The 24,001-nt window shown below is 40.4% G+C and overlaps 1 protein-coding gene and 1 long non-coding RNA gene across 2 annotated transcripts; both read left to right on the forward strand.

The window, feature by feature from the left end:
- Positions 1-519: 519 nt before the first annotated feature.
- LOC135539699 (SUZ domain-containing protein 1-like) lies at positions 520-5,484 on the forward strand. The gene is made up of 4 exons (XM_064965751.1): positions 520-650; positions 1,412-1,461; positions 1,561-1,830; positions 1,923-5,484. The coding sequence occupies exons 1-4, from the start codon at positions 600-602 to the stop codon at positions 2,032-2,034; spliced, it is 483 nt and encodes a 160-aa protein (XP_064821823.1). The 5' UTR covers positions 520-599; the 3' UTR covers positions 2,035-5,484.
- Positions 5,485-16,520: 11,036 nt separating this feature from the next.
- Positions 16,521-21,600, forward strand: LOC135539700 (uncharacterized). Its single transcript, XR_010455660.1, has 3 exons — positions 16,521-16,818; positions 17,076-18,481; positions 18,714-21,600. It is a non-coding gene; the product is annotated as an uncharacterized LOC135539700 (long non-coding RNA).
- Positions 21,601-24,001: the final 2,401 nt, after the last annotated feature.

A 24,001-nucleotide genomic window follows, 5' to 3' on the forward strand; every position in this document is an offset into this window, starting at 1 on the left:
TTATTTTATCTGACCTTGTATTGATTACGTGCTCGTTTGAAGATTATATTATGGATGTTTCTATTTCTTTACCTTTAATATGGAACACTGCATTGTTGAGGAAGAATAGCTTGTAAGTAAGCATTTCGCTGTACTGGTCCACCCAGTTCAAGTGAAAAATCAACTTTTATTTGATTTGATGTAGCTGAACACAGAAGAGAACGGACACGGGCTATGTCTATTTCTGCACCTGGATGAAGTTTAGACCAAGTTGGCATACCTAAACTAAAGGTCACTTACAATAACAAAGTTGGGACTAAGTCATATGGAGAGATACGACCTGTAAACGTATCGCTACAATAACCTGTACAACATATAGGTCATCCAATACTCAAATAATTCAACATTGAAGTAGACCACACTTCCAGGTCAGGAATCAATGCGCGTTCCCGATGAACATGTGTAATGTCGATACAGTAGAGGTCGCTGTTGATTCTGTCTTTTTTTTTGTTTTTGACTGCTTGGTTTTCGATTTCGCATCGGCGCAGACATCCAGCTAGCTACAGCGTGTGTTTGTATCGTGAACACTGAGCTCGTGTGTGGGTCTTGGACGCTGTAATATGGAAGATGAAGAGGTTTGCGAAAGCTGGGAGGAAGCTGCAGACAGCGGGGTGAGGAAGAAATGCGATGGAACTTTTGTTTTTAGGACATGAACTGTGTTCAATAGTCAGTGTGTGTGGTTTGCCTGTCAAACATTCAATGCCTTATGAGGGAACTGAAGCGAACAGCCTGTCGTCATGTCGGAGCCTCCGCTAGCTTAGGTTAAGATACAGGCCCAAGTTGAGCCATTCCAGGGTATCGTAAGTTGCAAAGGCCTGGCCAGGACTACAGATAACGATATGGTTTATTTTTTGTATCAGGCGGAAGTGTAAAAAGAGAGTCAACAACGATCTGGTAACGTCGTTAACTAGCGGCAAGTTATTGTTATGTAACTAACGTTAGTTGGCTAGCCGGGTTGTGGGAAGTGTCGCTAGTTAGCTAGCAGTTGTCATTCGGCTAGCAGCTAACGTTAGCTAGGCAACGAAATAATGAACGAAAAATTTCGACAAACTGGATTGGCTATGTTTAAGCCAGTTAGGTAGTTAACTTAATAACTACACCATTTTGCAGCTGTTGGGAAAATGCTTAACACTCAACTCAAATTTCAGCACTGGAATTAAATATAGATAACTACCAAACGTTAGTAGATCGGCTAGCTAGTGTGCTAAGTCGAATCATGTTATGCCGAGTCTCCTTTCTTTTGACACATTTTCTCACCAGTGACTTCTAACGAAAATGTATTAATTCTGATTATCTATAGATGTAACGTATTCCTACGTTGAATAATTGAATTAAGAATTTAAATATTTTTGTTTATTTGCTTGTTTCCAAGGAAATTGAGAGAAGACTCGAAGCAAAGTTGAAGATAAGCCAGAAAACAAAGTGAGCGAAATAAAATCCAACTGAAAATATCCAAGTAAAGATATAGCTATACAGCACAACGTATTTCTTGTTTAATACAAACTCTGCCCCCTCCCTCAGGAAATCCTCCATCGGCCCAGGTAGCTCCCCTATACGAACTGCCATGGTTATCCAGGATGAATCTCAACCTGCAGCCCCCCCACCTCAAATCCGAATTCTGAAGCGCCCCTCGAGTAACGGTTCCCTAGGGTCAACTAGTTCATCAAACCGCCCCACCCAGCAGCCGAAGTCATTGGCCCAGCGGGAGGCAGAGTATGCTGAGGCCCGCAGGAGGATTTTGGGTAGTGCTAGTTCTGAAGAAACACCTCAGGACAAACCCAGCCAAGACAGGTTAGACACCTACACTCAATGGTATGGGTTATGTAAACAATCTTATTGTGCTGTTTCTCATCCATTTACATTTCGTTGTCTTTCCCCATTAGACCAGTGCGAGTGAGTGCCCAGCCACAGCCAGAACCGGTTCGTCCAAACAATCACCTGATCCGCCAACCCACTGGCCCAGACGGCACCACAGGCTTCCGTCACTGCAGATAGAGTGCAGAAGGGAGAGGGGGATCCATCGTCTCCATTGGGGCATGGTGTGCTGGGGATAAAGGGGGAGGTAGCATAGTGCATGAAGAGCAGAGTGGTGGGATGAAATTGAAAAATTTAGATTAGGACAAACAAAATATATTGGCCCACAGAATGAGATGAAGTATCCCTCCCACCCCTTTCTGCTGACTGTTGGTACGCTCATTGCCTTTCGCCCTCTGCCCTGTCTCCAGCCTGCGCAGAGGGTTGCAGGGAGATGGCAGAGAGGAGCTGAGTGTCAAGTCAGATCTCCTCTCTGTCCCACACTGTGACAAGGGCAGTCCCTCAGGATTCCACACACTGTGATATCTCCCATGATGCACCCTGAGCTGCCCCATGCCACTCTCCACTGTCCCTCTCCTGCTAAGGACCAGGGTCCTCCTAGGTCCCGGGCATACCTGCCCTCCAGGGAAATGACAGGCTGGTTCTGTGTGACTGAAAGGTGGCCAGGGGGAAGTGAGGAAGGAACCTTGCTCCGGGTGTGAGTGTAGGGCCATGGATAGAGCAGGGGAGTGACAAGGTGCCACTTCGTGTTAGCATGTTCAAGCAATAATTCCGAAATCAACATGTAAGCCCCGCCTTCTTTAGTTAGACTGCCTGTGCTGTATCTGTTAATATTCGTCTGTTTTGTTTTTAAGTTATTTCAACAACCAACAAAAAACATTTTACTGTAATTTTATTTTTCTTCATTTTTTTGTTTAACATCTGGGCAGTAACTGAATGGCGAATTTGGGAAGGTTGTTAGATTAATGGTGTCTCTTCTGTTATTGCATCTAGTTTTTTAAATTCATGTCTGTTTTCAAAGTGGGAATGATATAGAAGAAAAAAACAAAACAAATGACAGAAAATGTTAGTGAAGCTGAATGTTTTATAGCATCTTATACAGGTAGTCATTGAAAGTAGTAGCCATTTTTGAAACGATACTGTAAGTATATGTTGAGATTAGGAGAAAATAGTTTATGGATGGCCAAAAAAGTAATCCTGTAAAAATGTCCACACTGCGTGGCCTTGTTGCTTCATTTGCGAAGAGAGGGGCCACCGATGACAAGGAGCATGAAGAAGGCCATCGCTTTCTTTTGATTCAGGGTTGTTTGAAGAGGAAGCCATTGGCTGGGAGTGTTTTAAGCAGCACCTCTGTTCTGTCCTGTCTTTCATTCTGTCTCTCCAGGGTTGCCTTACTTGGAGAGAGGAGCACTTGTTATTTTACGGTGAAGACATGCTGGATCAAGGAGAATGACAGAATAACAAACTGAGTTAGATGGAGATTGACATAAAGTTTCAATTTTTGCTTGGTTAGAAGGCAATGTTATTGTTAAAGAGTGCCAAAGTTGAAAGGAAGCCCTTTTATCCCCAGCGGAGGAACATGTCATAGCTCTGTCTATCCAATCTATGTAGTTTTGTAAATGAAATGACAAACTACATCTTGGCTGTTTTAAACCATAGTAAATGTGTTGACTCAAACGCCTTAAATTATCTTTGCTTTCATATTGGACCCCACAGTAACTGAGGCACCTCAGGTTAATGCTCTTGGATGCTGAGATTTAACACCCCCCCTCCTTAAAAAAAAGAAATCTCCCTGTAACCTCCCTTTCTCTAATTTCTGTCAATTGGCCCGCCTTAGAACCTCAGGAAAGGTGGTTTGTTGGCCCCTCAGGCAGGTTTTAATGCTGGAGTGGCCAAGCAAAGTCTTTGGTCTGCTCACATGTAATCCCAGTGGTGCAGTGACTGGCTGGAATTGTTGCACAGCCTAATATATGTAAAGAAAATCACACCCAGTAACCTTATTTGGGTGTGATTTAGTTCTTATTTGGACTATACCTAGAGTATTTTTCGTCTGGGCCATTGAAGAGTACTCAACCTCATCCTTTATCCTTTCGAGGGATCACTGAGCAGAGAGGGCTGGACAGGTAAAAGCAATACGGTGGAGAAACCCCTGGGTGCGGTTTCCATACCTGTCTTGTCTACATGGATCAGAGATCAGCTTGGGGAAGGGAGGGAGGAGGAGACTAGAGTCTAACCCTGGATTAGTATGATCCTCCTGAACAGGGTTAGGCTCAATTCAGTTTAATTCAGGAAGCAAATTGAAATGTAATGCTTGAATAGAACAGAGCTTTTTTTATTTCTGAGGATTTATTTCGTTTGTGAAGTGAATTTGAATTCAAAACCGAATTGACCCCAATGATGCGCTTGATGAGCCTGCGCAATTCCAGTAACTCAGCCATCGGATATGGGGGGACAATGAAGAGATGACGCTTTTCTCTTCTGTCATGCGAACACAACAAACAAATCAGCCTGTAAAGTTTTTTTAAATTCCCTTTAATAAAATAATATTGAAAAGTAAAGTTAAACGCAATTGCAAATATTTTTGTTTGGTGTAGAGTTTTATTTTTCTATTTTGTGAAATGGAAAATGTGCATGTACTTTTAGTAAAATATTAGTGGTTTTACAGATACCAAGCATAGCTGAAACCATAACCTTAAATGGCCCTCAATGACTACAGGAAGAATTTCAAATGCATTAATATGACAGAATCTTTTGAGCAATCATGTGAATATGTTATTCTGCACAACCAACATAAATTGCATTTCAGAAATGCTTAATGCAACCATTGTCAATTTTGGCCAATGCCCAATGAGCTCTTTGTGTTCTTTTGAAGTTATACCTAATGTACAATTATTTAAATTTTTTAACTTTCAGTTAGGCTAATGCTTGTAATTATTATTCTAACCTAAACCATAGCAGTAAGAACTCCATATATGACTAACTTTCTCTCATATATTTTATTGAGCTGTTGTAGCTTTAAAATGAGTATGGTGCCAGACATTTCAGATTTCCCCTTGATGTTGTGGAGATATTTAATAGTCTGTCCTGTAAAAAAAAAAAAACTGTCTTAAACCCCGCAGTAAGCACCATTGACATGCATCTTGTGTTCTTACTAACCTGATCTAAAAATGTGTGTGAAGTGTCGTCCTAATGTATATCTCATTGGAACTGTCATATCATTGAACACTTGTGTCCTTTGTTTGTCTAGCCCAACACACTACAACAGTGGTATTCAACTTTTCGGGGACCCCATTTTTTTCCACTGATTTTTCTCACGACCCCACACCAAATCAAATGACACAACGTTCAAATCGGTACATTTCTATTTTACATCAATAAATAGCCTTCAAGTCGTACCATTTTCAAAATAACAATAAAACCAAAAAATACATGAACTCAAAAGTGTTTTTCAATTATCTTTCTTAAAACCGTTTGTATATTGTCCAATACAAGAATCTGTACTCTTATTAATACATTTTACGACCCAACTAGGAGTCACGACCGGGACTTTGGATACCACTGCTCTACAATGTGTGTCCAGGATGTGTTGTTCTGTCTATTTTGTATGAATAAACTGCAGTAATTAGAGAACATATTCTAAAAGCCATTGGCCTGTTTAGACATGGACAAAAAAAAATATTTTGGCAAAAAAGTAACATTTTGAGATGCAATTGTCAATAACATTTAAATTATAGGTCATATCCATTTGTGTGCTATGTGCAGAAAGGTTAGCGTTTTAATGTGGGAAAATGTCCTACAAGTAAGCGCAATGGGGTAAAGTACTTGTAAAAATACTTTAAAGTATTTGGGGGCATCTGTACTTTACTATTTATATTTTTGATAACTTTTACTCCACTACATTTCTTAAGAAAATAATGCATTTTTTACTCAGTACATTTTCCCTGACACTCAAAAGTACTTGTTACATTTTGAAAGTGTCCAATTCACACCCTTATCAAGAGAACGTCCCTGGTCATCCCTACCTCTGATCTGGCGGACTTACTAATCTCAAATGCTTAGTTTGTAAATGATTATTTAGTGTGCCCTTGGCTATCCAAAAATAAAAAGAAGAAAATCGTGCCGTCTGGTTTGCTTAAAGAATTTTAAATTATTCTTTTACTTTTGACACTTAAGGATATTTAAAACCAAATATTTTTACAGTTACTCAAATAGTATTTTCTATGAAGGTATCTTTACTTTTTTTATGACAATTGGGTACTTGTTCCACCACTGAATGAGAGTTCGATTTTGCCCCAACCAGTAGTTCTTACAAGTGAAGCATTTTCCACCAAAAAGTCAACAATGTGGTTCTCCTCTGTGATTTCCCTGGTGCTGCTTTAGAAGACTTGCTGTCCAGAAGCATTTCACACATGAGGCACTTACAGTACATTCGGAAATTATTCAGACACCTTCACCTTTTCCACATTTTATGTTTCAGCCTTATTCTAAAATTGATCAAATTGTTTCCCCCCTCATCAATCAGGACACTGTGTGGGTTCTTACCTGATCACTCAATGGAACTTTCAGCTTACTGACTTCCCTGCTTCGGTCCTTTCTTTGCCCGTGTTCTCTTTGATAAGCGTGGCCGCAATATTGGAGATAGTTTGGTGAGATCTGACATGCCCCCTGAGCCCACTCACACTCTTGACACCTATCCCAAATGGGAACTACAAATGTAGCTCATGCGCACACAGTGCAATAGCACTATAAAAACATATTTCTTCAGACACCCACATGCAGATCGAAAGATCCCTGTTAGGGGTATCATCTCATGCAAGACCAAGAGAATAATCTCATCACCTGTTCATGTGGAAAAGCCTACATAGGACAAACGAAAAGACAATTAAAACAACACATAGCTGAACACCGCAGCTCAATCAGGTGTAAAAACATTGACTATCCAGTAGCAGCTCATTCTGTTGAAGCTACCCATCCCATCTCCTCCCTCAAATACACAGGCATTGAGCATGTTGCTCTACCAAGGAGAGGAGGTAACATCGAGATCCTACTACTCCATAGGGAGTCTTTGTAGGCTATCTAAAAACATTGACCCCTAGTGGTCTGAATATTGACTTTGATCTCAGGCCCTTATGAACAAATGTTCCTTTATGAACAAGTCTTATAAATGGTGCCAGGTTTCCTCCAGATGTGACGCTTGGCATTCAGGCCAAAGAGTTCCATCTTGATTTCATCAGACTAGAGAATCTTGTTTCTCTGGCATTCTGGCAAACTCCAAGCGGGCTGTCATGTGCCTTTGATTACTCACATGGGCCACAAGGGTGCGTTCTGAGCCCTCTCCTGTACTCCCTGTTCACCCACGACTGCGCGGCCACGCACGCCTCCAACTCAATCATCAAGTTTGCGGACGACACAACAGTGGTAGGCTTGATTACCAACAACGACGAGGCGGCCTACAGGGAGGAGGTGAGGGCCCTCGGAGTATGGTGTCAAGAAAATAACCTCACACTCAACGTCAACAAAACTAAGGAGATGATTGTGGACTTCAGGAAACAGCAGAGGGAACACCCCCCTATCCACATCGATGGAACAGTAGTGGAGAGGGTAGTAAGTTTTAAGTTCCTCGGCATACACATCACAGACAAACTGAATTGGTCCACTCACACAGACAGCATCGTGAAGAAGGCGCAGCAGCGCCTCTTCAAACTCAGGAGGCTGAAGAAATTCGGCTTGTCACCAAATGCACTCACAAGCTTCTACAGATGCACAATCGAGAGCATCCTGGCGGGCTGTATCACCGTCTGGTACGGCAACTGCTCCGCCCACAACCGTAAGGCTCTCCAGAGGGTAGTGAGGTCTGCACAACGCATCACTCCAGCCACTTTAATAATGGGAATTGATGGGAAATTATGTAAAATATATCACTAGCAACTTTAAACAATGCTACCTAATATAATGTTTACATACCCTACATTATTCATCTCATATGTATATGTATATACTGTACTCTATATCATCTACTGCATCCTTATGTAATACACGTATCACTAGCCACTTTAACTATGCCACTTTGTTTACATACTCATCTCATATGTATATACTGTACTCGATACCATCTACTGTATCTTGCCTATGCTGCTCTGTACCATCACTCATTCATATATCTGTATGTACATATTCTTTATCCCCTTACACTGTGTATAAGAAATTAGTTTTGGAATTGTTAGTTAGATTACTTGTTGGTTATTACTGCATTGTCGGAACTAGAAGCACAAGCATTTCGCTACACTCGCATTAACATCTGCTAACCATGTGTATGTGACAAATAAAATTTGATTTGATTTGAATACAACAGAACTTACAGTGAAATGCTTACTTACAAACCAACAGTGCAGTTTAAAAAAATACAAATAAGAATAAGAAATAAAAGGACCAGGTAATAAAAGAGCAGCAGTAAAATATCAATAGCGAGACTATATACAGGTGGTTCCGGTACAGAGTTAATGTGCGGGGGCACCAGTTAGTCGAGGAAATTGAGGTAATATGTACATGTTGGTAGAGTTATTAAAGTGACTATGCATAGATAATAACAGGAGTAGCAACAGCCTAAAAAAGAGGGGGTGGGGGGTGGTGGGCAAAGCAAATAGTCTGGGTAGCCATGTGATTAAATGTTCAGGAGTCTTATGGCTTTGGGGTAGAAGCTGTTTAGAAGCCTCTTCGACCTAGACTTGGCGCCCTGGTATCGCTTGCCATGCGGTACCATTCCCCAGATCTGTGCCTCAACACAATCCTGTCTTTGAGCTCCTCATGGCTTGGTTTTTGCTCTGACATGTGCTGTCAACTGTGGGACCTTACATAGACAGGTGTGTGCCTTTCCAAATCATGTCCAATCAATTGAATTTACCTCAGTTGGACTCCAATCAAGTTGTAGAAGCATCTCAAGTCTCCCGAGTGGCGCACCGGTCTAAGGCACTGCATCTCAGTACTAGAGTCACTACAGACCCTGGTTTGATCCTAGGCTGTATCACAACCGGCTGTGATCGGGAGTACTATGGGGCGGTGCATAATTGGCCCAGTGTCATTTAGGTTATTAGGGGAGGGTTTGGCCGCGGTAGGCTGTCATTATAAAATAAGAATTTGTTCTTAACTGACATACCTAGTTAAATAAAGGTTAAATGGAAACAAGATTCACCTGAGCACAATTTTCAGACTCATAGCAAAGGGTCTGAATACTGTTAATGTAAATAAGATATTTTTGTTACATAATTTTTTGGTGTAGATTGATGAGGAAAAAACATATTTCATCTATTTTAGAATAAAGTTGTAACGTAACAAAATGTGGAAAAAGTCAAGGGGTCTGAATACTTTCCGAATGCATTTGAAAAGTCCTCATATAAAGTCATTATATAAAGTCATCATATAAAGTCAACATATTATGTTGGATTCATGTGTCCATTTCAACCATAAATCAAAGTTAAAGTATAGGACTAAATCAAACTTTATTTAATGTGCATTTTTGGTTGAGATGGAGATGTGAATATCAATTGTTAATTTGAAGACAAACTGGAATTAAAGTCAGTGGCTCAGATGGAGCTATCCAATCAGTAGATACATTTCCTTTTAATGTTGATATTTGGTTGCATTGTCAACCAAACACAATTCAATTTTACTTTTGTAATACAGTAAATAGTCTAAAGTTAAATGCGTTACACATAGAATTTCTTCCCCTTTCCCCATAATCTGAGCAGAAGTGACGTTGATCACTTGCACCATGTACTTTACTGTAATCTCAACTGCAATCCAAGTCATTTGGTTCTGCTATTAGATGAAGCACAATGATAACACATTAATCTGTTGTATAAATAAACAACATTTCTGACATTGTATTCCCATTTGAACTTTGTTATGCTTTTAAATGGTTGAAAGCTCAGTGATAGATATTTGGGTGACACTAAACCCAAAAATCTGTCATTGTTTTTCCATTGGAATTTGGTTGGGGCGGCAGGGTAGCCTAGTGGTTAGAGCGTTGGACTAGTAACCGGAAGGTTGTGAGTTCAAACCCCCGAGCCGACAAGGTACAAATCTGTCGTTCTGCCCCTGAACAGGCAGTTAACCCACTGTTCCCAGGCCGTCATTGAAAATAAGAATGTGTTCTTAACTGACTTGCCTGGTTAAATAAAAAGGTAAAAATTAACTTGTAAGTCGCTCTGGATAAGAGCGTCTGCTAAATGACTTAAATGTTAAATGTTGTGCTTTTAGATGGTTGAAAGCATAGTGATAACACGTTGGAAATTCAACTAACTTTTGGCTGTCTTTTTGAGTGGGTGAACATAGGTTGTAATCTCATTGATCAACGTCTCAACTAAATATGACCCAATTATCCATGTTGAAATGATGTGGTGTGCACAGTGTGTCTGCTCAGGGGGAAACTGCTTCAGGGATGTGGAGAGTTAATTTATGTGGGTCTGGGGTGATGTAGAGAACAATATCAGGGAAATAGGCTGACATACGATGTACTCAAATGATAAAATATTTAGATACTGGGTTGATCTTGTGGTCCGAGGCTAAGACTTATGCTCAATAACAATCATAGCCATTAGGGAGAGAGCTATACCCAATAAAGTCTCTCTCTCTCACACACTCTCTCGCAAACACACACACCACGCATGAGAGATTGCAACAAACCTGTTTTATGTAATTTTATCACGGGTTTGAAATACAAGTCCAGCCGCCTTTGTTGACATTTACTCTCTGTTCAGAAAATGTCTTCCTCTACCTCCGTTATATTTTTTTCCACTGCCCCAAATACGGTATAGCGTATCTCAACGCCACTGTTAATTTCTCAGTAAAAATAACTATATTTGACATTTTCATTGAGTAAATGTCGAGCAGTTCAGTTCATATGCTAGCTAACCCGTACAGATGAAAGGGGAATACAAATCTTAGGTTAAACTGGTAATTATATAACTCTGTTGTAGCTAGCTAACTCTCTCATTGGCAGCAGAGACATTTCCTTACTTTCACCACAGAGGAAAAGGCAAAGCCTCTAAGCAGACTAGAAAAGGGCTTTTTAAATTTCTCTTGCCCAGGGACCCCCACCCAGGCAAGCCGGCGACCCAGAGACCCCCATCATATGTTAGCAGAAAAAAAATCACGTATTGTCTTGTCAGGTGAATGATAATGGCAAGTGGAAGTAATTAGCATTTGAAAAATAATCGATTTGGTAGACAGTTTCATAATTTTGACCTTCCCACAGTACATTGGAAGAGGAAGTGTAAAACTCTTAACATAGTCTATTAGCTAGAAAGGTATTTTGGCGGAGTATAGAAAATGTTGCTGTTGAATAGCACATTTTCTGCAATTCTACACATTTTTCCATTGAGCTGAGAATTAGCTGTTTTTAATCTCATTACCAATAATTGTGTTCCTCTGCTCAAACGTTATAACAAAATATATGTAAATGTGCCCCGAATGCCTGGTTTTGGGAATTTGTCGAGCTTTTGTTAGTTCTCAAAGATGGTACAATTAAAAAATATACAGTACCAGTCAAAAGTTTGGGCACACCTACTCATTCAAGGATTTTTCATTTGAACTATTTTATACATTGTAGAATAATAGTGAAGTCATCAAAACTATGAAATAACTGTAACGGTTGTCTTGGGTGGAAGAAGGAGAGGACCAAAGCCCAGCGTGGTTAGTGTTTATTTTTTTCATAAGAAACTGAACACTTCAAAAATACAAAACAACAAAGTGACAACCGAAACAGTTCTATCTGGTGCAGACACACAAAGACTGAAAATAACCACCCACAAAACACAAAGGAAAACAGGCTACCTAAATATGGTTCTCAAACAGGGACAACAATAGACAGCTGCCTCTGATTGAGAACCATATCAGGCCAAACACAGAAATAGAAAATATAGAAAAACTAACATAGACTGCCCACCCCAACTCACGCCCTGACCATACTAAATAAAGACAAAACAAAGGAATAAAGGTCAGAACGTGACAATAACACACATGGAATCATGTTGTAACCAACAAAGTGTTAAACAAATCAAAATATATTTTATATTTGAGATTCTTCAAAGTAGCCACCATTTGCCTTGATGACAGCTTTGCACACTTTTGGCATTCTCTCAACCAGCTTCACGAGGAATCCAACAGTCTTGAAGGAGTTCCCACATATGCTGAGCACTTGTTGGCTGCTTTTCTTTCCCTCTGTGGTCTAACTCATCCCACACTTTCTCAATGGGGTTGAGATTGGGTCATTGTTGAGGCCAGATCATCTGATGCAGCACTCTCCTTCTTGGTCAAATAGCTCTTACCCAGCCTGTGTAAATGCTTTTATTTGGCTCATCGACAAAGGACACAATGCTGTTTATTCTGCAAATACATACACAACACCACATACACTTCAGAACAACTGCAAACCCACCATGCAATCTGAGTGACGTGAAACAGAAAGGAGGTGACTTCAGGCGGTGACTAGCCTCATTAGCAGAGAAAGTAAAATGCGAATGTTAGCTACCCTTTAGCATAACGCAACGTACAAATTTAGTAAATGTCCATAAAATTATACATTTTTTTAATTTAATTTTTATTTCACCTTTATTTAACCATGTAGGAAAGTTGAGAACAAGTTCTCATTTACAATTGCAACCTGGCCAAGATAAAGCAAAGCAGCTCGACACATACAACAACACAGAGTTACACATGGAGTAAAACAAACATACAGTCAATAAATAATACAATAGAAAAATAAGTCTATATACAATGTGAGCAAATGAGGTGAGATAAGGGAGGTAAAGGCAGGTGGCGAAGTAAATACAATATAGCAAGTACAACACTGGAATGGTAGATTTGCAGTGGAAGACTGTGCATAGATGGGCTATAATCTGGTGCAGTAATCTGTGAGCTGCTCTGGCAGCTGGTGCTTAAAGCTAGTGAGGGAGATAAGTGTTTCCAGTTTCAGAGATTTTTTTTTACCCCTTTTTCGTGGTATCCAATTGTTGTAGTAGCTACTATCTTGTCTCATTGCTACAACTCCCGTACGGGCTCGGGAGAGACGAAGGTTGAAAGTCATGCGTCCTCCGATACACAAACCAACCAAGCCGCACTGCTTCTTAACACAGCGCGCATCCAACCCGGAAGCCAGCCGCACCAATATGTCGGAGGAAACACCGTGCACCTGGCTACCTTGGTTAGCGCGCACTGCCACCAGTTTCAGAGATTTTTGAAGTTCGTTCCAGTCATTGGCAGCAGAGAACTGGAAGGAGAGGCAGCCAAAGGAGGAATTGATTGAGGAATTGAATTGAAATTATAAATACATGGCACAACTCTAACACTATCACCAATCGATAATGATTATAAAACAATATGGTTTTCAGCCTAACATACATTAGATATAACTTTAAAAGTGAAAACTCTGGGTGCAGCATGGATCACGATACATACAACCATCAAAGGTTAACAACTCTATAGCTGGATGTGGCGTGATCATGCACACATATATAGATACACACAGGATGCAGTTACTCAAATAATACAGAAGATGGCTTCACAACTATACATACATAACATGACTGCTTAATTATGACAAAACTCATACAACTAAGAATGCCTATTTCAGCCATGTTACATGTGGATGTGTGTTTTGGGTCATTGTCCTGTTGAAAAACAAATGATAATCCCACTAAGCACAAACCAGATGGGATGGGGTATCGCTGCAGAATGCTGTGGTAGCCATGCTGGTTAAGTGTGCCTTGAATTCTAAATAATTCACTGACAGTGTCACCAGCAAAGCACCTCCCCACCATCACACATCCTCCTCCATGCTTCATGGTGGGAACCACACATGCAGAGATCTTCCGTTCACCTACTCTGTTTCTCACAAAGACACGGCGGTTGGAATTAAAAATCTAAACTTTGGATTCATCAGACCAAAGGACAGATTTCCACTGGTCTAATGTCCATTGCTCGTGTTTCTTGGCCCAAGGAAGTCTCTTTTTATTATTGGTGTCCTTTAGTAGTGGTTTCTTTGCAGCAATTCAACCATGAAGCCCTGATTCACACAGTCTCCTCTGAACAGTTGATGTTGAGATATGTCTCTTACTTGAACTCTGTGAAGCATTTATTTTGGGCTGCAATCTGAGGTGCAGTTAACTCTAATAAACTTATTTTCTGCTGTAGAGCAAACTCTTGGTCTTCCTTTCCTGTGGTGGTCCTCATGAGAGCCAGTTTCATCATAGCGCTTGATGGTTTTTGCAACTGCATTTGAAGAAACTTTCAATGTTCTTGAAATTTTCCAGATTGCCTGTCCTTCATGTTTTAAAGTAATGATGGACTGTTGTTTCTCTTTGCTTATTTGAGCTGTTCTTGCCATAATATGGACTTGGTCTTTTACCAAATAGGGCTATCGTCTGTATACCCCCCTACCCTTTCACAACACAACTGATTGCATTAAGAAGAAAAGAAATCCCACAAACTAACGTTTTACAACGCACACCTGTTAATTTAAATCCATTCCAGGTGACTACTTCATGAAGTTGATTGAGAGAATACCAAGAGAGTGCAGAGGCAAAGGATGGCTACTTTGAAGAATCTCAAATATATGTTTTATTTCATAGTTTTTATGTCTTCACTATTATTCTACAATGTAGAATATATATATTATTTTCATAAAAACCCTGGAATGAGTAGGTGTGTCCAAACCTTTGACTGGCACTGTATATACAGTAGTTCAATATTTTTTCTCCATGCTTCCGGTTGAACTGAAACTGAAAATTAGTGAACTGAAATTACACTGAAATTAGTGTAACAGTATAACTTTAGACCGTCCCCTCGCCCATACCCTTGCAGAGCAAGGGGAACCACTACTTCAAGGTCTCAGAGCAAGTGACGTCACCGATTGAAACGCTATTTATCGTGCACCACCGCTAACTAGCTAGCTATTTCACATCCGTTACATTAGCACTATTGATGCATGCTCCTCTGCATGCATCAATAGCAACGGCTCAGCTGGGCTGCTCTGCTCAATGAAGGGACATGAGCGAGCATATAGCTGTTAGCTACTTTTCATCGCTCTAAACTTAAGGTACAGTATTATATTCTGTGAAATAATCCTTCCTGTTTTATATTTGATTATGTTGAAGCACAATGTTCAAACACAATGTTATGATCTCAGTCAGATATGACTACTGCGCAGCAGTAGAGATACCAATTTAGAGATACCCGAGCCCTGCCTGTACCCTCAATTTAGAGATACCCGAGCCCTGCCTGTACCCTATCTATTGATGGAAGAACAGGCCCTACCCGGCTCTAACCTAATGTAAAATGCCGAGCTCGGGTCGGGTAGCAGAGCTCTACTTAGATGGCCCGCCTATGAATTTTCTATACAGAAAAAAACCCTGCAATTAGCTCCAATTACTGTAATTTCCTCAATTTTCTAATTATAATTTGAGATTTTGGCAATGTAGCCATTTATATACTTCCCCAGAGTCAGATGAACAGGAACAGCTAGCGTACTAACTGTTCCTGTAGACTTCCAGTCATTGCATTAATGCTAGTTAGCATTGGCTCGTGAAACTACCGCAAACTTCCTTCGTAGTGAAAGCAGAGACGTAAAAATGGCAACCATGATGGTATTCTCTCATGTTATTTAGAGGTGTAACCAGACCTCACCTTCTTGACCTACCCTCACTTATTAATACAGTTGACTCTCCAATAGGGAAAATATGTTTCTCCTTGCTCCCTCAAAACAACAGATCTATATGTGCTTTATTTCAAAGGGATATTGTATCCATTCCTTATGTCACAAGTTACTGGAATACATTGGTCACTAATATCTGTTGGAAATACATCTGGTTATTACCACACAAATACTTGGTTGTTGACAAGGTCAAAGAGGTCTCTTTCAGAGTGATCCATACGTATTACTCTGCGAATCATTACCTGAAGAAACTAAAAAATATACATTAACATTGATTCTACTTTGTGTTGAGCATCCAGAAACGGTTTCACATTTATTTTGGCATTGTCTACATGTAAAACAATTATGGAAAGATATTCACAGTTGTTAATATTCTTGATTACTTTTTTTTCTTATGGGAGAATGTGAAGCTCGGTTTCCTTAACCATAATAAAGATAAAGAAAAACAATTTTACCTCAAATCTAATTGTGCTAATTGCAAAATTTAATTTCATAAATGTAAATTCACGAATAAACAAACACTCTTCTGTGTTTTCTATAAGGAATTCGAGCAGTACATTAATACGGGGCGGCAGGGTAGCCTAGTGGTTAGAGCGTTGGTTGCAAGTTCAAATCACAGAGCTGACAAGGTACAAATCTGTCGTTCTGCCCCTGAACAGGCAGTTAACCCACTGTTATTGAAAATAAGAATTTGTTCTTAACTGACTTGCCTAGTTAAATAAAGGTTAAAAAAAAGACCATTCTAAATTCTTCTAATAAGAAAGCTGTTAAAACAATCAATGTGTTTTTTTTCAGGTCTTTGTATTATAATTTTATTTGTTTACTTATTGTATGTATACAGACCTTTCTACATTGGTAATATAATTTTTTTTTTTATACATTTAAAAAAGCAAGACAGTTTTGAGGAATTTACGTCTTTGGTCCACACTCCAGTCCAGCTGGTGGCGGTAATGCAACACTAAAGTTGGTTGTCAACCGCCATTTTAAAACCACTGAAGAAGAACCCCTCTTCCCAATTTGCAAAGGATGGTGGAATATTGACTGGACTAGGATTCCCTTCACAATGTTAAAATTACAACTATTTAACACGTTTCTTACCGACCGATTATCAGCGGCCGCTGTGGAAATATCTGGGGCATTAAAAAAATCGTTAGCAGTGTACCAGGAAGAACTATCCGGTTCAAAGGAGGAGTTTGAACGTCTACAAAGGCTGCAAGATCTGGTTTTGGAACCCGAGATAAAGTTACTTGGAACAGGTTTGTAACTAGGCAGGAAACTAATTTACTTACATCTCCATCTAGCCATCTAGATTGGCTAGAATGTTTGCCCAACGCTTGTTGTAAATATGTCAAATTTAGCCAGCCAAAGCCACTGCTAAACAAACAGTTATGTTGTTAGTTGGCTGTTAATTATTAGCTTTTTTGAGGAATAGAAATCTTAGCAAAATTATCTGAACAAAACTATGATTGAATTTGAAAACACATTGAATGTTTTCTTCTATTCTTTCTACAAGAAGTGGTTTCTCCTGTGCAGAGTCAGCAAGAGGGGAGCCCCAGTTTAGGCCAAGACCCAGATCCCACACAGATTAAAAATGAACAGGACCCTGAGCCAACACAGATTAAAGAGGAAGAAGACCTCCGGACCAGTCCGAAAGATCACACACAGATTAAAGAGGAGTTCTGGGTCAGTCAGGGCGGAGACGAACTTCAAGGGCTGGAGTCTGATATAAAAGAGTTCATATTCAACCCTCCCTATATTAAAAGTGACTGATCAGGACCCATCTCAACTCAACCCTCACACCTTTACCAAAGTCAAAATGTAAAGAACAGACTGAGTGACTCTACCTACCAACACAACTGAGCAGATGGAAACAGAAGTGAATGAAGAGAACTACAGTGTCTCTCAGCCCTTCTCTGCAGTAAATTCAGAGTGCTCTGCTGATGAGACGAGAACAAGAGAAAATGCTTGGGTTGAGAAGGGAGAAACATCGTCAGGGTTAAAGCGGAGTTGTGGAGGCAAAAAAAATATTGTTGCCATGTCTGTGGCAAATGCTTCGCACACAATACTAATCTGAGAATCCATATGACTGTTCACACGGGGAAAAGCCATATAAATGCAAAGACTGTGACAAATGCTACAGTGCAAAGGCAGACCTGGTAAGGCATATGAGGAATCGTCATTATTGGCCAGGGCATGTTCTAGGAGGACATTTTAATCAGGAAACCCATCATACTGTGACAAACAAAGATGCTTTATTAATGTGTGATGACAAGGAGTTGCTGGGAAGATACATGCTTGATCAGGCAAGAATTACGTTTGTATTGGAGTTAGTCAGAGACTCTCTCACGTCGTCAAAACATCAATGTCAAGCCATTTCTCCTGAAGTTAAATTACTAATAAGCCTGGGTTACTTGGCCACAGGCAAGATGCTTTGGGACTGTCAAGCTGTTCTGTAGCTCATGTCAGAATGGTGATAACACAAACTATCAATGCCCTCTCTGATCCTCAACTAGTAGGCCAATTCGTTGCCTTCCCGCAAGATGCCAGCCAGCTCCAACACAACCAAGCTACGTTTAAGGCAATAGCTGGCTTCCCCAGTGTTGCTGGAGTCATTGGCACAACTTTTAGAAGCAGCTCAGTATTAAGTACAACATACAACAAGGAGTTCAAGAATTTCCCTGGAGACCCAATTATTTTAATCGACACCCACGTGGTGTTCGATGCACACTGCAAGGTTCTCTATGTTGTGCCGGAGAGTGTTGCTCAGGAGATACTGAGTGAGGGTGGCCTCAAACAGATTGAGGGGCTTCTTGCGCTTGCTGGATATAACTTGTTGGGGGACAGTGGATACCCCTGCAGACAATGGCTGCTCACATCTTACTTCCATCCACTGCCTGGCCCACAGTTGAACTACAACAGGTAAGATATTGTATTATACATGTTTAAAATCAACCTCTTCATTGAGTTTAACTTTAAATTAAGTAAGTTGGTTGTCATAGCAAATTTGTGAATAGGATTACTTAGGACATAACCAACCGAGGAGAAATAAAACAGTGCGGTTTTCCAATTGTCAGTATCCCCTTCTCTGTCTTGTATCTATGATCAATTTGGCCTATCTTAGTGATACAGATGTTGTGGTGGTTATTTTCAGGGAACTTAAGAAAACGTGAGATGTAATGAGGAGGGGCATCAGCCAAATGAGGAGATTTCCCATTCTGCAAGCAGACATCCAGTTGAAGCCGGAGAGGGTGAGCAGGATTTATTATCATCTGTGCCATCCTGCATAATATCTGCCGTGACAGGAATATCCCACTGCCTGAGGGGGAAGACGACGACGATGATGATGATGATGACGAAGACAATGATGTCAAAGTGAAAGATGATGGCTGAAGAGAATGGGCCAGTAGAGAGCCTGCCCCCAAGTGATCTTCACTACAGACTCTACTTTACTGATCTACATTTCAAGTAGGCTGTAGAACAGACCCTGAATGTGTGGCTATCACAAGTGCTGTACATGAGTTAGCTACAAACAATATGGAAATATGTGTTTATCGATCAGTTACAGTTCAACTGTCACAAGGGTGAGTTATTGTTGATTTTAAGAATACATCATTAACCCTGTTACAGGCACTTTGTCACTTTTAGTCACTTTTGTAATCATTTTTCTTAATTTAACAGCTTGAGATGAGGAAAACGTGTTTGTTACGAAGTTGAACATGTGCTCTTTATGGCAATGCTACAATTAGCTGAAGTGTATAGTTATTATTTTTTTACAAAATTACACTAACCAGAAGGCACGCCATTTGTGGAATGGCTCACATTTTTTTTTTTTGGGACAACAACAACACTCTGGGCTCCCAAGTGGCGCAGAGGTCTAAGGCACTGCATTTCGGTGCTTGAGGTGTCACTACAAACCCTGGTTCAATCCCGGGCTGTATCACAACTGGCCGTGATCGGGAGTCCCATAGGGCGGCGCAAAATTTTGGTTTGGGTTTGGCCGGGGTAGGCGGTCATTGTAAATAAGAATTTGTTCTTAACCTTTATTTAACTAGACAAGTCAGTTATATGAATGGGTGTAATTTTCCCTGACACCAATTTTTTTAACTCTAAAATGCTATTTGGAGAACAGCAAATTACCTCAGCCGTTATCACATTGGTTGCTGTAGTTTCATTCACCACAGTCGATCTACAAACACATTTTGTCTTGTAATTTCACACTGGGATGGTGCATTGAAACAATTAGCTAGCATAATTATATAATTTCTTGCACAGCCGCCTTGCTAGCTAGCAAACTTGAATGATGCTCAGAAATTAGCTACTCTCGAGGGATCACTATGGTAGCTAGCTATGGTTAGCGACGACATGATAATGATGGCAATTTCATTATATGTTCATGCCACTATAGTGTAACTTCGACGAAACAGTTGTTAGCCTCTTTCTATCACGACTTTTGGGCACCTCTCCTTGCCCATCGACTCCCATTTCTGGGTGTCAAGGTTAATCGACTCTTAAGATTCATTATTTTTCCAAAGGAGGAAACTATTTGCTATAGTCTACTTCAAGAGCGAGCTAGCGAGGGAGAGAGAACGATGGGAGGGGGGCACAGCCAGGCATAGGTAGGTGTGTCGGCCAACAGGTAGAAAGTCACAACTGTGCATCGCTAATCAAAAGATGTATCCCAATGCAGTATTTAGCAATTTCTTGACAAAAAAAATGTAACCTTTATTTAACTAGGCAAGTCAGGTAAGAACAAATTCTTATGTACACTGACGGCCTGGCAAAAGGCCTCCTGCGGGGACGGGACCTGGGATAAAAATAAATACAATATAAATATAGGACAAAACACGCATCACAACAAGAGAGGCAACACTACATAAAGAGAGACGCAAGGCAGCAACACATGACAACATGGTAGCAGCACAAAACATGGTACAAACATGATTGGGCACAGTCAACAGCACAAAGGTCAAGAAGGTAAAGATAACAATACACCACACAAAGCAGCTAAAAATGTCTGTAAGAGTGTCCATGATTGAGTCTTTGAATGAAGAGATTGAACTAAAACTGTCCAGTTTGAGTGTTTGTTGCAGCTCGTTCAAGTTGCTAGCTGTAGCGAACTGAATATGTGAGCGACCCAGGGATGTGTGTGTTGGCAGAATGGGTGTTGTATGCAGTGTCTCGCGCAAGTTCACTAAAGTTGGGTTTTTTGATTAATAGGCTGAGCTATTCTTCATGCAACAGACCTTAAACCAAACACACACTAGGGTTTTTACATTTTTTTTATAGCTAAGATAGAGGATCGGGGCAGACAAACAGAACCGTGCGCATAGGGTTTATATTGGTGTATCTAGCAATGTCTTGTTTAGCAAAGCCTCATAAGTTAGTATGGCTACTCTATTCTTCATAGTGCCAGTAAATTTAAGTTTAACATCGCCAAATGCATCAGTTTAATTAGCCCTCAGTGTGCAATAAAAGTATTGTGCCTATAGTTTATTTAATGAAACCCTGGCTGGCTGTTGATGTCAGGGCTCTCCAACCTTGTTCCTGTTGACCTGCCTTCCTGTGGTTTTTCGCTCCAACCCCAGTTGTAACTAATCCGATTGTTTATCAACCAGCTAATAATTGAATTAAATGCTCTAGATCAGGGTTGGAGTGAACCTACAGCATGGTAGCTCTACGACAAGAACTGGGTTGGAAAGCCCTGGCCTAGGCAATAGATCGCAAAGCAGCATCCCGCTAAACTTTTTTGGAAATGTCAATTTCACTTTCACATCCATAAACAGTCAAGTGCAAATACGGTTCAGCTGGTTGGGGGCATTGTTGTTTGGAAGGACGTCTACCATGGATCACTAAAATAATTATGATCACGCTCTGTGGCGACCCGTCATTCAGGGAAAGTGGTGCAGAGACCCACATTTTAAAAACCTCTGACTCCCCATCCCGCATGAGGGAGCGTAATCATCGACTGACACTAATTAGCATAACGCAACGGACATAAATATTCCTAGAAATATTCCTATTCATGAAAATCACAAATGAAATATATTGAGACACAGCTTAGCCTTTTGTTAATCACCCTGTCATCTCAGATTTTGAAAATATGCTTTACAGCCAAAGCTAGACAAGCATTTGTGTAAGTTTATCGATAGCCTAGCATAGCATTTTGTCCAGCTAGCAGCAGGTAACTTGGTCACCGAAATCAGAAAAGCGATCAAATTAAATCTTTTACCTTTGATGAGCTTCGGATGTTTTCACTCACGAGACTCCCAGTTAGATAGCCAATGTTCCTTTTTTTCAAAAAGATGAGGTGTGACTAGTTGCGCAATGTAGAACTGTTGTGACTTTACTTTCATTAATCTGATGACTGTTATTTATCTAATCAACAAACTGTTTAATTGTTACCAATTAAATTAATCATGTAACAATTAACTCATTAGGAATTGAGGCACCACGAGAGTGGTTCCTTAAATCTCCTGGATTAAACTAAAGGTCTTAACCTATTACATTCATAAATCAACGTATAATCATAACCTTGTATATCATATCATCATTCTGAACAATCATAACCTCCTGCATATGCTAAAACCCCAGCCGTACTTATGATTCAGTACTGCACAAATTGGTTTAATTATTTATGTACCAGCTAACTAAATGGTAGCACCAGATAAACATACACACTGAATACATTAGAAACAGGTCCCTAGCTGACTGACACAATATGGCGGCTTGTTACAAAAGGGATGGGGAGGGACAGGGAGAGAAGGACAGAGACATAATACTTTGGTACATTTAGAAACTACTCACCTGTTTTGGAGTAAATAATCATGAATGTATTTACGTGTAAATGCCTTGGTTTTTCGTGTAGTCCTAAACAGAACTGCAGAGTTGATTTCCCTTCCATTCGCTCCTAAAGTTGCCTCTTTGAAGATAGGCTTGCCAGCCATGTCGATTGTTATATATATATATATCCCATTTAGCAGACGCTTTTGTCCAAAGCGACTTACAAGTTGGCTGGGGCCACTACTTTTTACATATGGGTGGCCCTAGCGGGAATCGAACCCACGACGCTTGGCGTTGCAAGTGCCATGCTCTACCGACTGAGCCACACAGGATTGAGTGATGAGAGTAGCGTACTCCTGTGATTTTGAGAAGAGTTGTAGAATGGTCCCACTTAAGTTCACTTTTCTAGATACTTTACTTAGGACAGCTATGATTTTTGGAGATGTGAATATCGGCAGTCATTTTACGGGAGATGAGTATCGTCTCTAACTCGTGTTGAGATTTCATTGTTCAAACCACATTGAACGTGAGCTGCAGCTCAACGCCTCTCTGGTCTGATATGTTAATTCTTAACACACCATTTTATACAGTTCATTCAAAATGGACGGTTTGTGAGGCAGACAGGCTCTCTGACCTCACTCAAGGAGCAGTGACTACTCACTTGTACAAAGTTATAGAAACAATTACCTCTTAGTTTCTAAGATCACATCCCTCTTGTAACAAAAACATCATTTGTCACATTTTGTACACAACGTAGAGGATGGATACTTCGTACATGAAGTGTATATACTTTTCAAGTTACAGTATTTCCTTTAACATGTTTAATGGCATCACAAAATAACAACCAAAATGACATTATTAATCTTTAGATCGCCGCTGACCATTTCACATGTTCTATGTTAGAAATATTGTTCCAGTATTCGCTTTAGAACTTGTTAGAGTTTCAGCAGAAAACGTATGTGAAACAAAGGCACATTCCGTGCATCAACCGTGCATCGCTAATCAAAAGATGTACTACACGAAGTCATCGCAGGGTAGACTAGTGGTTAGAGTGTTAGACTAGTAACCGAAAGGTTGCAAGTTCAAATCCCCAAGCTGACAAGGTACAAATCTGCTGTTCTGCCCCTGAACAAGGCAGTTAACCCACTAAATTTGTTCTTCACTGACTTGCCTAGTTAAATAAAGGTAAAATAAAATAAAATCCATTGCCAAGCTGATCTGACCTATTTGGATCCTCACAGAATAGTCATGACAAAACTGTGGCAATTGTGGGGGTGCCATGTTTTTGGGGATCAGAAGTGTCCGGTGCAAGAGAGACCGGTTGAGGTTGCCAGAGTGGAACAGAATGTGTCATATGGTGAGGCAGTGAAAAGAGTAGAGGATGATGGGTCAAGGATGAGTAATATGGCCTTGGCGAATATGGAGTGATATGAATTTCTACTTCAGTAAGGTTGTCTTCTTTGCATTCATTGCCATGGTTATCAACTAAGGCTGTGCTGGTAGCGTATCAGGGACTGGCACTGCAACTGTCTGTTTCACTGTTGGGGGCCTGTGTTCCCACTCTCTCGCTGGTTCAGCATTCCTCTCCTCAGGTACTGTAGGAGATGTGGGAACCTGTAGCGGCTCATGATGAAGGTCATATTCATCCCCACTGTCTTC

The sequence above is a fragment of the Oncorhynchus masou genome, chromosome 5, assembly GCF_036934945.1.
Source record: "Oncorhynchus masou masou isolate Uvic2021 chromosome 5, UVic_Omas_1.1, whole genome shotgun sequence".
Taxonomy (NCBI): domain Eukaryota; kingdom Metazoa; phylum Chordata; class Actinopteri; order Salmoniformes; family Salmonidae; genus Oncorhynchus; species Oncorhynchus masou.

What these genes read in the sequence shown, in the direction of transcription:
- LOC135539699 (XM_064965751.1), top strand. Translation starts at nt 600, where the DNA reads ATGGAAGATGAAGAGGTTTGCGAAAGCTGGGAGGAAGCTGCAGACAGC. An exon ending in AGGAAGCTGCAGACAGCGGG is followed by an intron (nt 651 to 1,411) that starts GTGAGGAAGAAA and finishes CTTGTTTCCAAG; the next exon opens with GAAATTGAGAGAAGACTCGA. An exon ending in GACAAACCCAGCCAAGACAG is followed by an intron (nt 1,831 to 1,922) that starts GTTAGACACCTA and finishes TTTCCCCATTAG; the next exon opens with ACCAGTGCGAGTGAGTGCCC.